The 23257-nt window shown below is 47.5% G+C and overlaps 1 protein-coding gene across 1 annotated transcript; it reads right to left on the reverse strand.

Moving 5' to 3' along the window:
* Window positions 1–6: 6 nt before the first annotated feature.
* On the reverse strand, window positions 7–20272 carry LOC129352180 (kinesin-like protein KIFC3). The gene is given in 26 exon segments (XM_055021048.1): window positions 7–412; window positions 852–985; window positions 1481–1619; window positions 2112–2261; window positions 2330–2559; window positions 2990–3116; window positions 3203–3326; window positions 4009–4139; window positions 4211–4315; window positions 4411–4592; window positions 4678–4789; window positions 4883–5013; window positions 5078–5225; window positions 6762–6833; window positions 6969–7142; window positions 7248–7450; window positions 7453–7486; window positions 7588–7738; window positions 8095–8159; window positions 8221–8291; window positions 8397–8514; window positions 8717–8752; window positions 9927–9973; window positions 9976–10062; window positions 19590–19710; window positions 20115–20272. Coding segments are annotated over 26 exon segments (2994 nt in total). The 5' UTR covers window positions 20208–20272; the 3' UTR covers window positions 7–403.
* Between the last annotated feature and the right edge of the window lie 2985 nt (window positions 20273–23257).

Raw genomic sequence — 23257 nt, forward strand, 5'->3', positions numbered from 1 at the left:
CGATCAGAAGGTTTCAGGAAGTTTAATAAAAACATTTAGAAAACAGACGGACGGCCTGGATCCCAGTCGACTCTGGAGCAGAACCGCTCCAGAGTCCAAATGCCAATGAGATCCAACCAGATCAGAACATTTACAGGTCAAAGTTCAACTAAATTAAAAGAGTTCAGACAGCGACCGGCAGGGGGCGCTGCTGGGAAAACAACCTCAGGGTAAAGTGCAAAAACAGATTCTCTAGGGGAACAGTTCAGTTCAAGAGGAAGAGTCTGCTCTTCTTCATCATCTGCTGCATCAGGTCTGATGTCCTCACAGTCCAGCAGCAGTTCTGGCCCGGTTCGGTGAAGTCCGGTCCACTAACAGAAAGACTGTCGGTTCTGGACGTCCCGCGTCTCTCAGGCGTTCAGCTTCAGTCGTCCTGCAAAGAGAAACAGCGTCGGAACCTGGTTCTGATCCAAAGAAACCCGTCCAGGCTGGACCCGACCTGCAGCAGGACGAAGAACCTTTAACCTCCTCCTCCCGGCCAGCAGGGGGCGCCATCAGAGCCCCGCCCACCATATAAAAAACCTGCAGAATCCTCCCAGCATCCTCTGCGCCGCGCAGCTCCGAACTTTATGGGACCGGATGTCCAGATTTATTCCAGATTATCTCACAATGGACTCAGATTATGGGATGTTTCCATCAGACTGGCTGCAGCGCAGAGGAAGCGGAAAAATTCCCAGCATGCATCTCGCCAGCAGCAGCGTGGGCTCAGTTCGCCCTGCGCAACACCTGACAGGCACACACACAAGCTGCGGTGGGTAGAGACAACACTGGGCGCCATGCATGCTGAGGGCGCCATGCCGACCTCCACCTACCTGCCCGCCGTCTCCTAGCAACGGGCCCTCTACCCCTCTGTCTGGAAACCAACCAATCAGAGCACAGAATGAGGAGACAGAGGAAGACGGGCAGACGGACAGTGGAGGCGCTCCGTCTCTGGGTCCGCTCCGACCTGCAGCCAGGAGGCACAGCTCAGTTCCCACAATGCACTGCAGTACCCACAATGCACTGCAGTACCCACAATGCACTGCAATACCCACAATGCACTGCAGTACCCACAATGCACTGCAATACCCACAATGCACTGCAGTACCCACAATGCACTGCAATACCCACAATGCACTGCAGTACCCACAATGCACTGCAATACCCACAATGCACTGCAGTACCCACAATGCACTGCAATACCCACAATGCACTGCAGGCTGCTGGAGCATTTATTAAAATTAGATGAAAATAAATCGCAGAAGCTGAAGAAGCTCAGAAACACCTGACAGGATAAAGTCTGTAAAAGGATGAGAACCTGACTTCCTGTTTAGTTACTCTACAAAATAAAAGCCTCTTTCAGTGAGCAATATTCAAGCTGAAAAACCAGGAGGCAGATCATCTTCAAACATTCCTCCATTTTTAATCGGAGGAGGTCAAAGATCAACAGAGGGCTGCGCACCTGCAGCCAGCTGCGACTGGGAGCGCCTGCGGGAACCGCTGGGCCCGCTGGGCGTCCTGGAGGCCGAGGACAGCGTGGAGCCGGCGCTGCTGGCCCGCGAGATGGGGAGGGGCGCCGGCGTGACAGGGGGAGAGTCCAGCTGGAGACCAGAGAGTTTAAGATGAAGATCAGCAGCAGCACTGCAGCTAACCTGCTAGCAGCACAGATAAGCCTTAGCTTAGCACTTTAGCATACTTTGAAAACATCTAGCAGACATTGTGTTCAAGAATTTATCCAAAAAATTTTGAATTAAGGGATATTAATTTACTTTGCTTTTACTTCAGTTGAATAAAGTTCAGTCTGTGTCGACGTTTTGCTTTTAGAGCAAAAAAACAGCTAAAGATAAAATGTGACAGAAACGCTACTGTGGCTAATGCTAATGCTAACTGTTAGTGCATTAGCATTGGCAGAACCAATGTCAATGCTGGGATTCTGCTAATGCTATGGCGCTAATTATTAGCATTCATTATCAGATCCAATGCTATTGTTTGGTGCTTTAGCATTAGCGCATGTAGCTTTTCACGGATTCCGTGAGTGGGCGGAGCCCGGCGAGTGGGCGGAGCCCGGGGAGTGGGCGGAGCCCGGGGAGTACCTCCAGGCTGCCGTGTGTGGGCGAGGACGACGTGGACGAGTTCTCGTGTCTCTTGGACGAAGCGGCAGCGTTGAGCTCCACGCTGCGAACGCGCTGAGCGAACTTCAGCGAACACACCGACTCACTCATGTTGCCAGGCAACGGAGACACCTGCAGGAACAGCGGCGGTGAGAAGCGGGTCTGGACGGCGGCGGCCGGGTTCTGGTCTCTGGACTCACCTGGACCATCATCAGGGTCTTGCTGTCTCCGCTCAGAGAGTCCTGCAGCAGGTAGGTGAGCCGCGAGTTCCTGAAGGGGACGTGGGCGTGTCGGCCGCGCAGCGCGCTGATGACGTCGCCCAGCGCCGACAGAGACTTGTTGATGCACTGCGCTTCCCGGAGCCGGCTGCCCTCTGCTCCGGACTTCCCGATCCGCTCCGAACCGGCCAGGTCCACCAGGTTCAGCTTCCCTGAAACACAACCATGAAAAACACCGAATCATTTTCACACCTAAAGATCAGAACAAATACTAACAAATACAAACAACAAAACGCGCTTCCTTCAAAATAAACTCAAAACCCTCAGGAAATAATTTAGATGTAAAAGATTCTTAAATATTTCTTTCAGAATATTTAAGATTTATATTAAATGCATATTTTATTTTCTGACTGAAACGGCTTTCCATACAACAGACTTACTGATCCAATCTTGCTTGTCTCTGATTGGTTACTACTTCTACCTCTAATTTGATTGGCTAACAGCAGCAGAGGGCGGAGCTAAAGGACTTGCAGGATCGTGTTTGTTTGCGGTTCTCGGAGGGAATTTTGGCTTTTCTGGCCTTCCGTAGTCCCGACAAACGGATCCGGACCGCCGGCAGTCAGAAAGCAGAACCGGCCTGACCTTGTGTTCTGGTTCCGGTCGTGCTGTTGAACCCAGACACGGTGATGAGCAGCGCGTGGGAGCGTGAGCTGTGTTCGTTCAGGTTGGTGCACGCCGTGGCCCGGTTCACCCGGCCCAGCTCAAACACCTGGGGACAAGGACAGGACCATCAGAACCAGAACCGCTGTGATATCTGGGTGTTTTACTTTGAAAGGACAGACAGGAAGCGGTCACCCTGTTGATGTCCTCGGGGCTCCGGACGACGATCTCCGTCAGTCCGGGGACGTAGAGCTGTCCGCTGCCGTCCGGGTTCAGCTTGATGTCCAGCTTGTCTGTGGAATTCGGCCTCAGCAGGTCACTGCAGGAAACACAGAGTCACAGCCTGCAGGCGGCGGCGCGACCCGCAGCGCGACCGGCATGGCGACCAGCGGCGCGACCCGCAGCGCGACCCGCAGCGCAACCAGCAGGGCGACCCGCAGCGCGACCCGCAGGGCAACCAGCAGGGCGACCAGCAGGGCGACCCGCAGGGCGACCCGCAGGGCGACCAGCAGGGCGACCCGCAGGGCGACCCGCAGGGCGACCCGCAGGGCGACCCGCAGGGCGACCAGCAGGGCGACCCGCAGGGCGACCAGCAGGGCGACCCGCAGGGCGACCAGCAGGGCGACCCGCAGGGCGACCCGCAGGGCGACCAGCAGCGCAATCCGCAGGGCGACCCGCAGGGCGACCCGCAGGGCGACCAGCAGGGCGACCCGCAGGGCGACCAGCAGCGCGACCAGCAGGGCGACCCGCGGCGCGACCAGCAGGGCGACCAGCAGGGCGACCCGCAGGGCGACCAGCAGGGCGACCCGCGGCGCGACCAGCAGGGCGACCAGCAGGGCGACCAGCAGGGCAACCCGCAGGGCGACCCGCGGCGCGACCAGCAGGGCGACCCGCAGCGCAACCAGCAGGGCGACCAGCAGCGCGACCCGCAGGGCGACCAGCAGGGCGACCAGCAGGGCAGCGGACCAGAACCTAGATCAGAACCAGGACCGGAGCCTCACCGCAGCGTTTCGTTGTAAATCTCCACCAGGCTGACGATGATCCGATATTCCCAGTCCAGTCTTTTCTCCGACACTTCGGCGAACAACAGGCGCAGCGCGCGCTGGTTTATGCCAGGGTCAGAGGTCACGCCCTGCGGACACAAAGGAATACAGGTCAGATGCCGTCGGCACCAGGTGAGGCCGGCGAGGCTCCGCCCCCTACCTCCATGGTGTAGGTCTTCCCAGATCCTGTCTGTCCGTACGCGAAGATGCAGACGTTGAATCCGTCGATACAGGAAGTGACCAGGGCCTGCACTTCCTGGAACACCTAGAGGACCAATCAGAGAGCAGGACATTATGAGACGCCGTGACGGGCGACCAGAACCAGGAGGAGCCAGGAAACCCGGTTCTGGAGTCGCTCACCTCCTCCTGCGAGGCCTGCGGCGGGAAGACCTTGTCCAGTTCAAAGGTCATGACCTTTCCCCTGGAGGACAGGTAGAGGACAGCGTCGTCGTCTGAGTCGAAGCTCAGCGCCGTTTCCGCGTCAGCCGAGTCCAGTTGCTCTTGGCTGACGGGTCGGACCCGGCAGAACACCCGGATATTACCTGGGACACAAATTTTATGTGAAACGGGCCAAAGCAGAGCCGAGTCTGGAGGTTCTGCTGCGGTCAGAACCCAGCCGGGTCGGACCTTTGAGGCGGACCAGCTCGTTGTGGCATTTCTTCCTCAGGTTCATCTCCCTCTTGTACTTCCTGAGCAGATCCTGGTTGGTGCTGCTGACGTCGCTGATCACCTGGCAGATCTGCAGACACACAGCGGGTCAGCCGGGCCGGGCGGAACCGGGCCGGGCGGAACCGGGCCGGGCGGAACCTGGCCGGGCGGAACCGGGCCTCACCTCCTGCTTGGCCTCACTGATTGCTTTCTCCAGCATGGAGGGGAAATCCTGGACCTGCTTCTTCAGGCAGTTATAGTCAGAGGTCAAAGTTCGCAGGGCCGGCTGCAGGCTGAGCAGGTTCAGACGCACACCTGGACACATCATCACCATCACCATCTTCATCACCGCTCCCTGTCCAGCCGCGGCGGCTCTCACCTGCCAGGTTCTCGTGGACGGCCTTCATCTCGCTCTCGGCCCGGACGAAGGCCTCCTCGATCAGCCGGTTCTTCTCGTCCTCCAGGTTCTGCATGTCGGCCTCCAGCTGGCCCTGCGCTCGCTGCATCTCCCCCTCGTAGACGTGGATCTGGGGGAACATGCAGCGCCGCGTTTCAGGCTCCGTCACCTAAACGAGTGACTTGATTGATACTACTGATAGCTTAGCTCGAGCCTTTCCTCTGCCTACATTTCCCAGAATGCTGTGGTTCTAGAGCGGACTTCAGTCAACGTTCCGTCACCTTCAGCATCACTAAAACATGACGCCACTGACCCGACAATAAACATGGCCGCATCTATGGACAGATTTCCCAAGAAACATTACTTACCGTCCAAAAGTCAGTAAAACATGCAGATATGTTGAGCTGGACGGGAAAACCATCAGATTCAAGAAGATTAAAACTGCTTTTCAACCACTGTGCTGCCGTGGAACTGATCCAATTTAACCTAATTGGTCGAAAAAGATTTTTTGAAAACAAATTAACTACAAATAATTTGCCATTTTGGAGTGTCTGTGTTGAAGTAGTGACCAGTAATCATGCAGTTTCCTGATGGACGTTAAAACAAGACAATTATTGATGCATGAAAGTGACGGGAAGCGGTGAGAGCATTGAGCCTGGCAAGACTGTGAAAAGAAAAAATGCCGTAATTTGAAATCAACGGAAGGAAAATACCCAGAGCTTTTTCTTTTCCAAATATTGTTGCTTCTCAGAAAAGGAATTATTTTCTGTGTTCTGCTTGTGGACAGAATGAGTCGTGTGTTCAGGCGAACTTTTGAACTAGACATGTTAAGTGCAATTTGAAATATCTAATATGAAATATGATAGAAATAAATTTTTGTATTTGATTCCTATTTCAGACACTTTGATAAGAAAGACTATATATAAATTTTTTTCTTAATTTTCATTTGTTTAGATTTTTGGTTGGTGGTTCGTGATTCTTTCAATGAAAACAATGTAGCTTTGCTCAAAAAAGGTTGAAAAACTGGATTAAAACACAGATTATCAATAAGTAAGTTAAAATGTCTACAGAACCAATAAAACACAAACTACTGACACAAAACACCGACAGGAAGCCGACCAGTTTTCCTCTGCTTAAAGTCACCGAGTTAAGCTAGGCTAACTAAGCTAGGCTAACTAAGCTAGGCTAACTAAGCTAGGCTACGTCAATTACACAATACATGTAGATTTTAAACCCACAGAAATATGTGATCAGTCTTGGTTACTGGGTGCTACTGGGAGGCTGCCTGAGCTTCTCATCCAAACCAGTTTCACTTTTATTTCACCGACTGCTGGAGTCAAAACATCAGAGACGTTTTAGAAAACAAGAAATAGAGGCCAGAGCTCCAGCTGACAGATTTACCTTAAAGGACAAAAACAGCAGATGTAGTAAATACATCTGAAAATAATTCAAAAGTAACTCAGTAATCTGGCTGACGGGAAATACATTTATTTTCTTTATTGTTGTTGCTGTAGTAACCGCGCAGCGCAAAAGAAACGTCTGATTAATTTAATCACTGAAGTTATTTTGAGTTTTACTCTGGATTACAGATCCAGGTGATCTCCGGCTGGAGATCACCTGGAGCTCAGGAGCCTGGGGGAGTGACATCACAGGGGGCGGGGCCAACCTTGGACAAGCCGAGATCCAATTGGCTCTTTGCGTTGCTGACAGCCGCGGATAAAAGGCCACAGAGGCGCAGCTGCAGCCGGACAGGTGAGAGAAACAAAGGTGAGCTGCGACACCTGGATGCTTCTGATTGGCTGTCAGGCTAGTGCGCCACACCCAGCCACAGACACAATGGCCAATCAGAGGAGGGGAAGCAGAGGCATCTCACCTGAGTCCGGAGCTGAGTGCAGGTGCGCTGCGAGTCGTGCAGCTGCGCCTCCAGCTCGCGCAGCAGCTGCCTCTGCAGCGACAGCTGCTCCTGCAGCGACCCGTTCTTCACCTGCAGCTCCACCAGCGCCTTCTGCGAGTCGGCCGACTCCACCTGCACCATCTGGGTCACCACCTGCAGAGGAGCGCAAGGCTGGGTCAGCTGCTGCAGCAACACCAGCGGCTGCAGCTGTGTGGGGATCGCTCCATCAGATTTCTGCATCTTTCATCCGTTCCTTACCTTGACTCTAGGGGGCGCCACTGCCTGTCTAGCCATCTCTTCTTCGCACTCCTGCAGTCGCAGATGCAGTTTCTGCTCTTCCTCGCTGCGGCGCCTCCTGCTGTCGTCCAGCTGCAGCTGCAGCGCCTCCGCTCTGCAGGTGCTCTCCTGCAGCTCCTGCTGCAGCTCGGCAAGCCGCAGCTCCCGCTGCCGCGCCCGACTCTCCAGGACGCCGCCTGCCGCCGCAGCGACTCCGCCTCCTGCAGCGCAGACGCAGAGGGCGGAGTTAGACCAGGCCACGGCAGCGGCGCCCGAGAGGCCGCGGCGGCCTCACCTGACTCACCTGACTCACCTGACTCACCTGAGCATGGTTGCAGCGGTTGCAGCGGCTGCAGCCGTCCGCCGCGGCGTCAGGCTGAAGCTCTGAGCTCCTGAGTGACTTCAGCTCCTGTTTCAGACGCTCGTTCTCCACCAGCAGCCGCTCCAGCTGCTTCTCCAGGTCTGTCGCCCCTGCAGGACAGGTGGCGACGTTACAGCAGCTTCTCACCGAGAGGATGGAGCCGGGAGATTAGATTAAAATATAATCTCAGCGTTTAGAGAAGTTAAAGATGTGAAGGTGAAAGTTCTGATAAAAGATTAAATATTTATAGATTAAGAAAATGATCGATCCAATCAGTCTGATCGATCAATGAATCACATAATACAGACTCAGAGGATCGGACCCGTTACTCCCGCTGGTTTTGTTGCCATGGCTCTGAAGCTGCAGTGAGAACTTCTTGTTGGGTTCTGACTCGGTATCGGTTCCGAGTCTGATCCCAGAGTTTGGGTCAGAACTTTGAGTTTCAGGTTCTGGACTCGGGTTCTCACCAGTTCAGAGCGAAGTCTCTCCACCTCCTGAGTCCGATCCAGCAGCTTCTGCTCCAGCGTCGCCACCTGCAGGCAGAACCGTTGGTAAAACTGGACCAGAACCACAGAACCAGTCCTGCAGACGTACCTGTGTGTGCAGCCGAGAGACGAGCTGCTCCTCTTCGGGTCGGCTGAAACGGTCCAGATTCGGCTTCACACCTAAAACCAGGACCGGGTCAGAACCAGGACCGGGTCAGACATCGGCCTACGCTCTGATTGGTTCTGGATTCAAATCCGGGATCAGAATCATTTTAACTGTGTCACCTGTGGGCGTGGCCAGCAGAGGCTCCTCCCCCTGGGTCCAAGCTCCGCCCCCCTGCTGGCAGGAAACCTCCTCTAAGCTGAAACAGGCCTGAAGCTCAGAAACCTTGTCCTGCAGAGTCTGAACACACAACACACACACACACCACACACACACCACACACACACACACACACACACACACACAGGATGAGACTGCAGCAGGTGACTGTTCTACAGGGCACTATGCTCTAGAGGTCAGAGGTGAAAGGTCGTAAAAGGAGAGAGAGACTGAGGTAGGTCAGAACCAGGAGGATGAGGATAGAAATGATGAAGGTTTTTACATTGACAGGCGTCCAGCAGCAGGACCAGGAGACTCTCTGCAGGACAAGACGGCATGGAGGGAAACAGGACAGTTAGGAAGACACTGGACAGAGAGAGAGACAGACAGATGGACAGAGAGACAGACGGATTTCTCCAAGGTCAAGTGGTTCAGTGACCTCTGCTAGCTTCAGTTCTTTCTAAGAAACGATGACTCAGTAAGTGCTAAGCTAACTGCTAACCTAAAATGAAAACCTGTCTCAGGATTCACTTCACTGTGTTGATGTCACATCCTGACTGTTGCTTTGCTAGCAGTAGCATAGTAGCTTTCTGTTAGCGCTGTTAGCCGTACTGCTTTGTTTATACCATTATTACATTAGTAGTTTCTGTGTGGATCATGTATTCAGAAGACAAAAATGCCTTGCAGTGACATTCCTGGTTATTGGTTCCTAATTGTTGAAGCCATCAGCTTGACGCTCTCCGTCTTTTCCCTTCATCTTACTCGATGACAAAAAAACCCAAAACGAAAAACAGACTAAATCCTCTTGATAAGTTGAACGGTTTACTTCAGAAATAAAAACAGTACAAAATTTCACATTCCACACTAATAAAAAGTAAGTCAAAAAGAGAAAGAAAAAGTGAGGTCAACACACTGTGTGGCTCCACTCCAACTGCCCAACGCCCTCACTTTAGCCACACCCCAACTCTTCCACTCCAATTAGTTATGCAAATTCACAATATGTCCCCAGAGACTGAATTTAGGCTTCTACACTGGTGCTAGCATTAGCTAACTGGCTAACGATGCAGACCCTCGTTTTCCAAACCAGTTCATTCGTTTTCTGGCTCCATGTCAGACCAGATGGACGAGTCAATAATCGCTTCTGAAGCAACAAAAATGGGCCGAACAGGTGGAACAGAAGGGGCGGGGCCTAACGTGTCAAAATAAGTTGCTCTCAGCCTGCAGAGCTAAAATAACCAGGAATCAGCTGAAGGATTTTAAAGTTTTCACATGAAGTATCAGTTCTTCTATAAACAAGTGCTGCCCTCTAGTGGCAGCAGTGGGAACGGCAGATCGGATGAGGATTGACAACATCAACGCTCTGTGGCTCTCCACCAGGGTTTGACCCCTGACCTCCACCCAGCCTCACACTGACACGTTCTGATAGAACTCATTAGAACCCGTCTGCGTTCAGGTGCTGTTCGCAGAGCGGCGCCCCCTGCAGGACGGTTTACCTGGATGAGCAGCTGGTGGGACGAGCTGGCGTTGAGCTCAGCGGTCAGGGGGGGCGCTGTGAGAAGGCGGCCGCAGGCAGAGACAGGAAGGAGCCGTCGTCTTCACCATCACTCATCAGGAAGTCCACTGAGCTGGCTGCAACACACACACACACACACACACACACACACACACACACACACACAGAGACACACACACAGACACACACACACAGAGACACACACAGACACACACACAGAGACACACACACACAGAGACACACACACACAGACACACACACAGACACACACACAGAGACACACAGAGACACACACACAGAGACACACAGAGACACACACACACACAGAGACACACACACACAGAGACACACACAGTTAAAGAGTTCCTCTGATAAGCAGAACCAGGAGTTTCCAGCAGGTTCTGCCCAGCTAGCAGCAGCTAGTGACCTCTGACCCCCTCACACAGAGTCGATTTGCTTCGACTCCAGTCTCTCTGAACTCTGAACTCTGGCCGGCCGGAGAACAATCCCGGCTGTGTGTGGAAAGCTTTGCTCCATTTTAATCCGTTTGCGTCTGGAGCCGCGGACTGACCTTTGACCTGCTGCCATGGAGACCAGGGCGAGGGGGGACATGTTGCTACAGCTGAACAACTACTGACCCACCTGCAGAACCACGAACAGAACCGGCCCGGTTCTGATCAACCCGGTTCTCTGATTAGTCCAGATTCATTCATTTGATCTTTAGAAACATCCTAAAGTTTCTACGTTCAACTGTTTTCCAGAACAAACAGAACCAGAGGAGAAATCTGCTGTCTATCAACAACCGCCAGAGAGCTGCAGCATCCTGATCATCATCCTCATTCCTTGATGCTAATGAAAACCAGTGGACACAAGCAGCTAATCTGCTAACAGGACTAATTGTGACTTTAGCGGTTCAGATAATTTTGAAGATTGCTAGCACAGCTAGCATCCCCTATATAACTCCCTCCAGGTAGAAAACGAAACAAGGCGTTCATCGTTGTTACATGGCATTTAATGCTTATGCCGTGAGAACTGTACAAAACACAAAATACATTTTACAGAAAATATTCACATACAAAATAGACGATTATTACACACAAATTAAAACTCAAAAATGCGTACCTCATTGGCCGCTTCAACCTGAAAGGGTTGATACAGAAACTGTAGCGTATTCTTATAATTCAGCTACACGAGGCAGTCTCGCCGAACCTTTTATTTTACTGAGACAAAAAAACATGCTGCCCTCTATCGAGTGCCGTGTGTAACAGAAAATATGTTCCTAAACGAAACAATCATTAAACATTGGTTCCACTTCAGAAATATTTACACAACTTACAATGAACATAAATATTTTACCACACTTTAACTTATATACACCAAATTAAATTATAAAATTAACTCAAACTGTATAGTCTGCTGCTGATGGCAGCCACACTCCCACCAAATCAGAAATGATTTCCTACTAAAACCTGAATACAAAAGAAAAAACAACAAATGTCTGTAATCCAGCAAATCATGTATCCTAGTACTGAGTTACTCAGCTTCGACTAGAGTAACTGTCTTGTGGATGGGTCTCTCCAGATATACTGGCTTGTTAACTCTCTTTCCTTGGTCGTCAAGTGTTGCATCACTCAACAACAATTCGAGTTTCCTAACGAATCCATCTTCACTAGGGAACACCTTAGTGACCTTAGCCAGTTTCCACTCATTTCTGGGTAGACTATTGTCCATCAGAATCACAATGTCATTGATCTTGGCATTTCTCTGTGTCTTGTACCATTTGGTTCTTTGCTGAAGATTCAGCAGGTATTCCTTTTTCCATCTGGTCCAAAATTCATTGGCCAAGTATTGTACCTTACGCCATCTTTTACGAAGATAAAGATCTTCTTTCACAAACTCACCAGGTGGTGGTAAAACCACTGAGGACTTCATGGTCAGAATGTGATTCGGTGTAAGAGGCTGTGGAGAAGTGGGATCACTGAGCAGGTGAGTTGTTAAGGGCCTACTATTTATGATCGCCATAACCTCATAAAGGTATGTACGTAAAGATGAAATGTCAAGTCTTTTGGATGAATGATCCAAAATGGATGTCAACACACTTCTTATTGTCCTGATCTGCCTTTCCCAGGTTCCACCCATATGGCTAGCAGATGCTGGGTTCATAACAAATTCACAACCTAGTTGTTTTAGGCTTTCTTGGTCCATTTTCTTTACAGCTTCCAAAAACTCTCGTCTTGCCCCAACAAAGTTGGTTCCCTGATCTGACCGAAGCTGCCGAACATTTCCACGTATGGCAATCAATGTTCGAAGACTGTTAATGAAAGCGTCAGATGTCATGTCATCAAGTAGCTCTATGTGCACAGCACGCGAGCAAAGGCATGTAAATAGCAGACCGTAGCGTTTAAGTTCCTTTCTTCCTCCTTAATGTAAAATGGGCCGAAGCAATCCATTCCACAATAGGTAAAGGGAGGTGATGCTTCCACTCTTTCACACGGTAAATCTGCCATTCTTTGTACTTCAGTATTTCTTCTGAACTTTCTACATTTCACACACTTGTAAATGTAAGAAGACACTGTGTGATTGCATCCCAATATCCAGATGCCATTCGATCGGAGCTCGTTCATGGTCATCCCACGACCCTGGTGATGAACTCTTTGATGGAAGTGATCAATGAGCAGCTGTGAGATATGGGTTTTGCTTGGCAAGATTGCTGGATGTTTAATGTATGGGTGTAAAGAAGAACGTTCCAGCCTACCTCCTACTCTGAGTACACCATGTTCATCTAAGAAAGGATTTAGTTTATGCAGTCTGTTTGCACTGTTCTTTGTTATCTCTCCTTTAGATTTTAAGTCTTTGATTTCTTCTGAAAATACTTCCCTTTGGACTGTGGCTATGATGAAACGCTCCGCCTCTTTTCTCTCCTCAAGACTGGTGACCTTGTTGGTTCTGGAGAGTGAACCCTTGACCTCTTTAACACATCGTATGAGTCGTGCAATGGCCTTAACCAGTCTTGTCCAGTTTGAGAACCTTAAGAAACGACTGTGCAGAGACTCTTCTGTCGTTAGTGTCTTATGCACAAAGGTTTTTCGTAGCTCTGGATTTTCAGCTTCTAACTCTCCCACCTTAACATCATTAGCAGGAAGTGTGTTATGCCAGAGAAAATCTGGACCAGTGAACCAATTGGAAGTGGTCAGTCCTTTAACTGTCAAACCTCGTGATGCATGATCTGCGGGGTTATCTTCAGAGGTCACATATCCATTGATCTGGATTGGAACCTTCTTGTATGCGCTGTATGCGATTTGCCACAAATATGTGAAATCGTCTAGCATCGTTGTTAATGTATCCAAGAACAACCTTTGAATCAGTCCAGAAATATTCTTGGGCTTCAACTTCCAACTCCTTTTTAAGCAGGTTACTTGTTCGAACAGCAATAACAGCTGCTGACAGCTCAAGTCTGGGTACTGTGGTGACCTTTGTAGGTGTCACCCTGGCCTTGCCAATAACTAAAGTACAGTAGACTTGATTTGATATACTGATTGCTCTCAAGTAAGAACATTCACCGTATCCTTTAACACTTGCATCTGAGAAATGATGCAACTCATATCTTTCGACTTCCTCGAAACCCTTTGGAGATAACATCTTTGAATTTTGATGTTGGATAGATTCTTTAAGTCCAACAGCCAAGACTCCCATCGTGGTTTGAGATCTTCAGATAATGGTTCGTCCCATCCAATCTTATCTCGACACATCTCTTGAAGTATTTGCTTCCCAACCAGAAAAATGGTGCTACAAACCCAAGAGGGTCATAGATGGATGCCACTGTTGATAAAACACCTCTTCTTGAAAGTGGGCGTTCATCCACAATCACTCTGAAATGGAACTGATCCGAAACAACACACCATTTAATTCCCAAAGCTCTCTCAATGTGTGACTCTCCAAGAGTCAAGTCACGATTTCTTACTGCATCTGCGCAGTCATCTTCTGGAATGGATGCAAGTACATCTTGGTTGTTGGAAACAAACTTGTGAAGTCGCAGATTGCCAGCACTACAAAGTTGTCTTGCTTCCTTTACCAACTTTATAGCTTCATCCTTGGTTGCAACACTTGTCAGTCCATCATCCACGTAAAATTTCGTTCAATGAACTGGATGGTTGTTTCACTGTACTGACCTTGACCTTGGGCCGCAACATGTTTCAACCCAAAATTTGCGCAGCCTGGCGATGATACTGCTCCAAATAAATGAACTCGCATACGATAAATGGATGGTTGAGCCTGAAAGTTTCCATCATCCCACCAGAGAAATCTCAAGTAGTCCTTGTCCTCTGTTTTAACATGAATTGATGGAACATGCGCTCAATATCGCACATTATGCCAACTTGTCCTTTACGAAACGACAGAGAACACCTATCAGACTGTTTGTTAAGTCTGGCCCACTGAGCAGGTAGTCATTTAATGACACACCTTCGAACCTTGCAGAGCAGTCAAATACGACTCGTATTTTTCCTGGCTTGTGTGGGTGATAGACTCCGTGGTGAGGAATGTACCACACAGAACCTTTATTATTTCTTCTTCTGGGACTCTTTCAGCATCTCCATTTGCTATGATTTGACTCATAAAGTTTGCGTAATCATTTTGGTATTGTTTATCCCTTTCAAATCTCCTTTTCAAGCATCGGAGTCTGTGAACTGCACACACCTTATTATCTGGGAGATGTGGTCGATCCTTCTTGAAAGGAAGTGGCATTTCACAATAACCATCTGCCTTCATTTGACTCCTTCTTCCATTATGGATAGGAACCGCAAATCCTCCTGAGATAAATTTGCATCTTCAACTCTTCTCTCACTGAAGTCAGACTCAAGCATCCTCAACACATCGGTGGAGAAATGAACTCCTTAACTTGAGTCCTACAAATGTATTTCACTTCATTTGTGAGGTTCTTAGATGTATGAGGCTGAGGCTTCACAGACTTCATGATGATCTTATGGCTGCTTCCAATTGCATCACCATAGTCAACACACGGGCTAACACAACCAACTATGCTCCATCCAAGATCTGTTTTTGAGCAAATGGTTCGTCATTTACCGGCACCACTTCTCGAGGTAACAAGCCTGTGGACAGTTGTAACCTATGAGTAGTCCTACATCACACTCAATCAATGGAGCAATTTCTTCAGCGAGATGTTCTAGATGTGGCCATGCTCTCGCAGTTTTTGGGGTTGGTATGTGACTTAGATTAGCAGGAATGAACTCTCTTGAATAGGTTACAGGTAGAGAAATCTTCTTTGATGAATAAAACCCTCTCACCTGCAGTCCAACTAATCTCTGACTTGGGATGATTGTATTTCGAGATGAAAGTGTGGAGAGCCTTAACTGCACAGGTTCTCCTTTTGCTTCCAGAACATCTGCCTTATCTTGCATGATGAATGTCGTATCACTTTGGTTATCAAGTAGAGCATAAACGAGAATTTCATTCTCTGGGTTACTTGACGTAGATAACCACACAGGAACAACGGTAGAAGAGTACATGTCCATGTCTCGCACTACTCTGTTTGATGTAGCTTCATTTGAGGGTTCAATATTGTGATTGTGCTCAGCTTTTTCCTTTTGAATCTGTAATTTCAGAGGTTTTTTACATTCTCGCATGTTCATCATTGCTTTTCTCTTTCTATTTGCTCTTTCACAATCTTCGTGTAGACACGTTGGATGTTTTCCCATGTTTCACAAAAGCTTCTTCTTTTGCAGTCTTAGAGTGGTGTCCTGGTTGCAAAACATCCAAAACACAATTTTTTTGTCTGGACAAACTTGAGACGTTCCTGAACTGGTTTTCATTGAATTTCCAGCATTTCTGAATGCCATGATTTTGTTTTTCACAGAAAATGCAACCTTTATATTCTGATCTCTCTTCAGAGTTACTCACAAACCTTTGCGCCAAACATTCGTGTCTTTGTTGTCTTTATTTTTTCAACATCACCAGATTTCAAGGCATGAAGAGAAGTTACTGGATTGCAAGCTATTTTTGCTTCCTTGTGATGAACTCCACAAACTGACTGAATGTAGGAAAATCATTGCAACTTTCGATCTCAATCACCTTTCGTTCCAACTAGCAACTAACCAATCAGGAAGCTTTGTGAGAAGTTTCTGATTTCATCACAGGTGTTCAGTATTTCTAAACTTTTAATTTGAGACATTGCAGCCTGACAGCCCCTAAGAAAGTCTGAAAATCCCTCAGTTCAACACTATCTCTGGGTCCTATTTTGGGCCACGATGCAAGCTTATCTTTGAAAGCTTTAGCTATCACAAAGGGGCTTCCAAATCTTCTTCCAGGATAACCCATGCTGAATCATAAGCTTCATTCATCGGTCCTAACAAGAAAAACTTTCAATGGCCTTTCTTGCAGATCCACCAACGTATTTACGAAGGTAATAAACTCTTTCGTTTACTGGGATGTTTTTCCTGCCTATTAGTGTTTGAAATGACATCTTCCAGTCCTTGTATCTTAGTGGGTCTCCATTAAAACAGGAGGTTCAGGTACTGGGGGACGGCTCACATTAATAGACTCCGCTATTGCTTCAGCAAAGACTGTAGCACTGTCTGCCTGGGGTGGATGTTCATAGGAACTTCTTTTAGCTCCAGAAGATCGACGTCGTTCAAACTGTTTGGTTATGAAGTAACTCTGCAACTTCTTCATCTGACTTGCTTCTTGTTCATAAACTTGCAGCCGTGCCTTTGCTGCACTCAACTTCTTAACAGTCTGAGACGTTCTATGTCTGCGTTTTTCTTCCAGTGCTTCTTTCTTGCCACATTTTCTTTCCTCTTGTAATGCCATTTTCCTATCTTCTTCTTCAAGGTTTTCAAGTTCTTGTTGTTCACTTCTATCTCTTCCAGAACCTTTAAAGCAGCCTGTGTAGCAGCTAACTCTGCCGCAGCCTCCTTGTTCCTAATAGAGGAAAGGCTCGACTGTTGGGACTTAATGCTTGAACTGCTAGCAGAGATTAAACTTCGAGAACCTTTACTTGTGGCTTTAGAGACTGAAGATAGAAACACAGAACCAGACTCAGGCCAATCAACATCCTCTGTCTGATCATCATCATCACCCTTGTTGTGAAGGTAAATGGATGCCCTTTCTAAGATCATTTCAGATACAGCATCACAGGTGTCTACTCTGCGACGGATCTCATTACCTGGAAGAACACATTTTCGCAGATTTTCATAACTGTGCTTCACATCTGCAGATCCACACCTTATCTTACTCATCAATTCCTGCACATCATCAACAGAGGGAGTTCCATTTATCGCCCTTTTTGCTTGTTTTGCCGCCACTTTCCATTTGTTGTAAGTATTGGTAAAACGATCCTGCAGTTTTTTTTGCTTTATTATCATGCAGTTCTTGAGCCCTTTCAGTAAGCTTTCTAGTCCTTTGGCTTCTTCTTGGCTCCTCTTCTGTTTCAGATGACTGCTGTAGAACTGCGCCATTACTTTCTTTAAGTAAGTCGCCCTTTTTTTAGTTTCATTGTCAGTCATTTGCTCCATCATGCAATGTTTACTTATTACTTGGCCCAAAATAACTTATAGTTATGGCTTTACAGAACTAATGACTTAACAATAACCAACTCGAGTAGCTAAAATAATAACAGCTACAACTTAGATTAAACTTGTCTGAAACATTAAGAATGAATAGGAAATATTTTTCACACCACTTCAAACCTTAAGAAATTGTCTCCATGAATAGAAGCTTAAATTACCTAAACGTGAACTATTTCTCGAACCAACATACACAAAATCCAAAACCTGAACACTTAATTATTCAACACTTTTAGCATCTAAATGACAAGAATATGTAAAATGATTTTGTTTACAAACAAAACCTTAGATAAAACCTTGAACTTAAACAGAATTGTGTAGAGCACCAGATTACTTAATTTTAACACTTGCAGTGTCTCCTTAAAACAAAGTTGATCCACTTCTTAACATTTAACTTGTTTTAAATGTATCACTTGTTGGAACATCAATGTAAAACTTGAACACGCTTGTTGCTTCGGTTTCTGGTGTTGCACAATCTGTGTGACGCTACAGTGCGATGAATCTTCTTCGCTGCTCAGTCACTGAAGGGGACAATTCTTCGTTTCATCACCTCATTTCGAGCAGACTGAGTTCTCACTATAACTCCCTCCAGGTAGAAAACGAAACAAGGCGTTCATCGTTGTTACATGGCATTTAATGCTTATGCCGTGAGAACTGTACAAAACACAAAATACATTTTACAGAAAATATTCACATACAAAATACGATTATTACACACAAATTAAAACTCAAAAATGCGTACCTCATTGGCCGCTTCAACCTGAAAGGGTTGATACAGAAACTGTAGCGTATTCTTATAATTCAGCTACACGAGGCAGTCTCGCCGAACCTTTATTTACTGAGACAAAAAAAACATGCTGCCCTCTATCGAGTGCCGTGTGTAACAGAAAATATGTTCCTAAACGAAACAATCATTAAACATTGGTTCCACTTCAGAAATATTTACACAACTTACAATGAACATAAATATTTTACCACACTTTAACTTATATACACCAAATTAAATTATAAAATTAACTCAAACTGTATAGTCTGCTGCTGATGGCAGCCACACCCTAAATTAATTGTTTCAAATAAATTCTGAATGCAGATTTACTGCCTTCAGATTTACTTTAGCATTAGCATCTGCTACATACCATATTGGTGTAGCACCTTAATGTGTTATGCTAACTGGCAACTAGCCAATTAGCATAGCACACTGAGCTGCAACAAGACAGGATGGAGAGCGCCACCTCCTGTCTGCCTGAGGCACTGAGCAGCTGACTGCAGGATCAACCTGAGCAGACGGCCTGACTAGCAAATCGGAGCAGAGCTCCTCTGATCCAGAACCAAGACCGGTACTGAATCAAGACCGGTACCGAACCAAGACCGGAACCGAACCAAGACCGGAACCGAACCAAGACCGGAACCGAACCAAGACCGGAACGGAACCAAGACCGGTACCGAACCAAGACCGGTACCGAACCAAGACCGGTACCGAACCCGTCCCTCTGAGGCAGTTTGACAGGAATCAGCGTGAAGGTTGAGTATTAGCAGCTGTGGTTCTCAGACAGGAACAGGAAACGGATCAGAAACTCTTCAGGAAACTCTAATCACACACACACACACACACACAAACCCCTACACACACACACACACACACACACACACACACACACCCCTACACACACACACTCCTACACACACACACACACACACACAAACCCCTACACACACACACACACACAAACCCCTACACACACACACACACACCCTACACACACACACTCCTACACACACACACACACAAACCCCTACACACACACACACACACACACACACACACACAAACCCCTACACACACACACACACACACACACAAACCCCTACACACACAAACACACACACACACACACACACACACACACACACACCTGGGAATGTGCAGCTCGCACCGGATCAATGGCTCCAGTGTTCGTTCCCCTCCAGAACCGATAGGCTCACCTGTTCCTCCTGCCGAACCGGGTCACCTGTCAGGAGGAATGCAGCCAGGCCGGTGCCCGCAGGCCCCGCCTCTCACTCACCGTCCAATGAGAGGTCTTTCTTCCAGAGCTCCTGCAGGCAGGGGGCGTGAACGATGTCCCAACTCTGTCTGGTTCCGAACATGACCGCCGGGCTGAGCAGAGCGCTGGACCGCTGGACCGGCTGCAGAACCAGAACCAAACAAACATTAAAACATGTGCAGGCTGCAGCACAGCTCCCCCTGCTGGCAGGAAGAGCGCCGTGGATTTAATGGAGTTTAACATGGAAAATGATTTCCTGATTTTTCAGTAAGTCCTGAACGCATCCAAAACCCAAATGGACCGACCAGAACCGCTGGTAGAACCAGAGAACCAAAACACCCTGCAGTTACAAACGGACCGGAGGTTCTGGATGTACAAATGGACCCACCAGTTTGTCCCGAATGAAACCTTCAGTCTTCCCAGTTAGACCTCAAACCAGTTCACCAGAACCGGTACCGTGGACCCGACTGGACCTCAGCCCTCTGATTGGCTGAGGACGGACCCGCTAATCGGAACCATCTGGTCCAGAACTGCAGCGAACCTTACCGCTCCAAGGCGGGACTTCCGCTCCGCTGCCCGTCCGGACCGGCGCCGGTCCAGCCAGCGCGTATTGATCAGCGTTCCCACCCAGCACAGCATGCTGCCGTCCCGCCATCCGCTCGGAACCAGCGACCCGCTTCAGATCGGACCGACCCAGAGCAGCTGGTCGGGATGAAGATAATCTGATAATCCCAGCAGCAGATGGTCCAAAAGCTGGGCGGGTCAGAACCGGATCAGAACCGGCAGTAGAACCGGATCAGAACCAGCAGTAGAACCGGATCAGAACCGGATCAGAACCAGCAGTAGAACCGGATCAGAACCAGCAGTAGAACCGGATCAGAACCAGCAGCAGAACCTGCAGCAGAACCGGATCAGAACCTGCAGTAGAACCGGATCAGAACCAGCAGTAGAACCGGATCAGAACCTGCAGTAGAACCGGATCAGAACCAGCAGTAGAACCGGGTCAGAACCAGCAGTAGAACCGGATCAGAACCAGCAGTAGAACCGGATCAGAACCGGATCAGAACCAGCAGTAGAACCGGATCAGAACCAGCAGTAGAACCGGATCAGAACCTGCAGCAGTGATTCGGGGCCACAGATACAAACCCACACTGTAACAAATTGCTGTAAAAAAACGTCCAAACTGAACAGTATCAAACTGTTTCTATTGGAAACGGTACTGTACCGTGAAAACAATGCATTCTGGGAAATTATGACTGTTTTTAGTAAAATACTGTAGTATACAGTACAGTAAACGTTGCAGGCCCTCCAGGACGGCAGTTTGACACCCTGCTCTAGAACTTTCTTTAAGGACTGTCCATTTGAATCCTGCATTTTAGGAGCCAATCCTAAGGTAAGTTATTTTTGATGATTCATATTTACAAATATTGAAGTGAAATTGGTGAATGGATATCAACTGGGAATTTGGAGTTTCACAGAGTTGACTTGGCAGAAAACTGTTTAAATGTTATGCTGGTGTCTCTTTATTAACTCTTAACATTCAGTAGTTTGTCTTCACCTAGCACACATTAAACCCTGACTCCTTAAGCATCATATGCTAATCTGAAATTACTGCATTTTCAGGCTTTCTTGATCTCAACCCTGAGGGACCAAGTCCAGCTGTAGCAAGATCATCTCCAAGAGGACAGGGAAAACTTTTCAAAAGAAGTCGGTCACTGTCATCCCCTGTGTTTCAACTCTGCTGAAAAACCTCATGGACTTTGAGTGGAATTTCATAGTGAGAACTTTCTAACCAAGCTATAGATATTGTTGTCCCTCCACACAAAAACAAGCAAACAAAAAACTCTACAGGCATGAAGGCAACTTATCCCTGAACAGGAGTGTTCTTGAGAGACTTATTTGGTTTAAAGGTCAGCATAATCTTAAGACATCTCTTTTAATTAAGAGCATACATTTTGTTAAGGCTCCCACTTTCTGTTCTTCAGATGTAATTTTTACTGTACAGGCACCATGTTTAACTTATCTTGTCTAATATTGTTTCATTGTTTTATCATCTGAAGTTGGAGCTCTGATTTTGCCCTAAAGGAAATTCAAGTCTAAATGTTTCATTTAAATTTTTATCAAACTAAAATGTGCAATTTTTTTCTATGCTTTAGATTGAAAGTTAAATGTTTTATGTTGCATCATATTGTTCCTCACTTCCACAAAAAGTCATTTTGTATTGAAAAAGTATTGTGCTGAATTGTACAATGCATTATTTCCATAATTTATTTCATACTTATTTTATTTCAGACTAATCAAAAGGCCACAATTCATGCTTTATTCAAATACTCTTTACATTTATTTATTTATTTCACAAAATAGATGGTGATTTTCTTACTGTTTTTCCAGAATATGACTTACTTTGGACAGTTTACCCTCAACATTCTTGTAGAAAAGGTTTAGGTTTAAGGCACACATACGTTGTCGTTTCAAAACCTTCGTCTTTATTATGTGGCCCACTAAACACCGTGTGAGTCGATGTTTGAGTTGGTTCTTTTTTTTCCAAATAAATGTTTGACATGATGGAACTTACATTTTCTAAGTGTTTTCTTTTCATGTTTCTATTTTATATTGGAAATTTACAGTAGTAAGCTGTATGTGAATATAACAGTGATGGTACCATAGAAAAACTGTGATATACTGCAACACAGCTGCCAGGAGTCTACTGTGAGTCTGATAAAAACAGCAATAATCAAAAGATTTCTTTGGTGACGGTAATATACTGTAAAGTTAATTACAGTTACTGTATATTAACGGTATAATGCTGGTAACCCTGCTGCCAGCATTATACTGTAAAAATACTGAATTTGTTCCAGTTCAGCCTTTGATTTTCTGGGCAAATCGTGAAAACCTGAAATATTTTCCACAAATGAAAACGATCCGATCTGTTTGGGTCAAATTACATTATTGGAAACTTTTTAAATGATGATTTAAGTTATTTAGTTTCAGGTTTAATATCTTTTTCAGTGAAAAACATTATTTCAGGTTTTTGTTGCTGAATTGTTTTTAATGACTAAAAATATTCCAGTTATTTTTATGCAATTTCAAAAATCATTCATTACTTTTCTCTCGCTGAACAGAACCAGAAGCTGCTGGGTCAAAGGTCGACAGGTCAGGCTGGAAGCATCGGTCTCCTCTGGAAAGATCAATACCAGCTGATCAATACTGATCAGCTGCTCTGCCTGACTTCCACCCTAAAGCCAAGAAAGCTACCAAAATATCTTGCTGAGGCCCCGCCCCCACCTGCTGCTAGCTGCCCGCTCTGAGGCCCCGCCCCCACCTGCTGCTAGCTGCCCGCTCTGAGGCCCCGCCCCCACCTGCTGCTAGCTGCCCGCTCTGAGGCCCCGCCCCCACCTGCTGCTAGCTGCCCGCTCTGAGGCCCCGCCCCCACCTGCTGCTAGCTGCCCGCTCTGAGGCCCCGCCCCCACCTGCTGCTAGCTGCCCGCTCAGCAGCAGAAAGACGGGAGAGAAACGCTGCGACCGTCAGACTGCAGAAACTGGAGCAGCTGCATCAGGTTACAGAGCCGCATGTCTGCTGCTGCAGCCGCTCCTCCATCCATCCATCCATCCATCCATCCATCCATCCATCCATCCATCCATCCATCCATCCATCCATCCATCCATCCATCCATCCATCCCTTACCTCC

Source organism: Poeciliopsis prolifica, unplaced genomic scaffold (genome assembly GCF_027474105.1).
Source record: "Poeciliopsis prolifica strain line A6 unplaced genomic scaffold, Auburn_PproV2 SCAFFOLD073, whole genome shotgun sequence".
In the NCBI taxonomy this organism is placed as follows: Eukaryota; Metazoa; Chordata; class Actinopteri; order Cyprinodontiformes; family Poeciliidae; genus Poeciliopsis; species Poeciliopsis prolifica.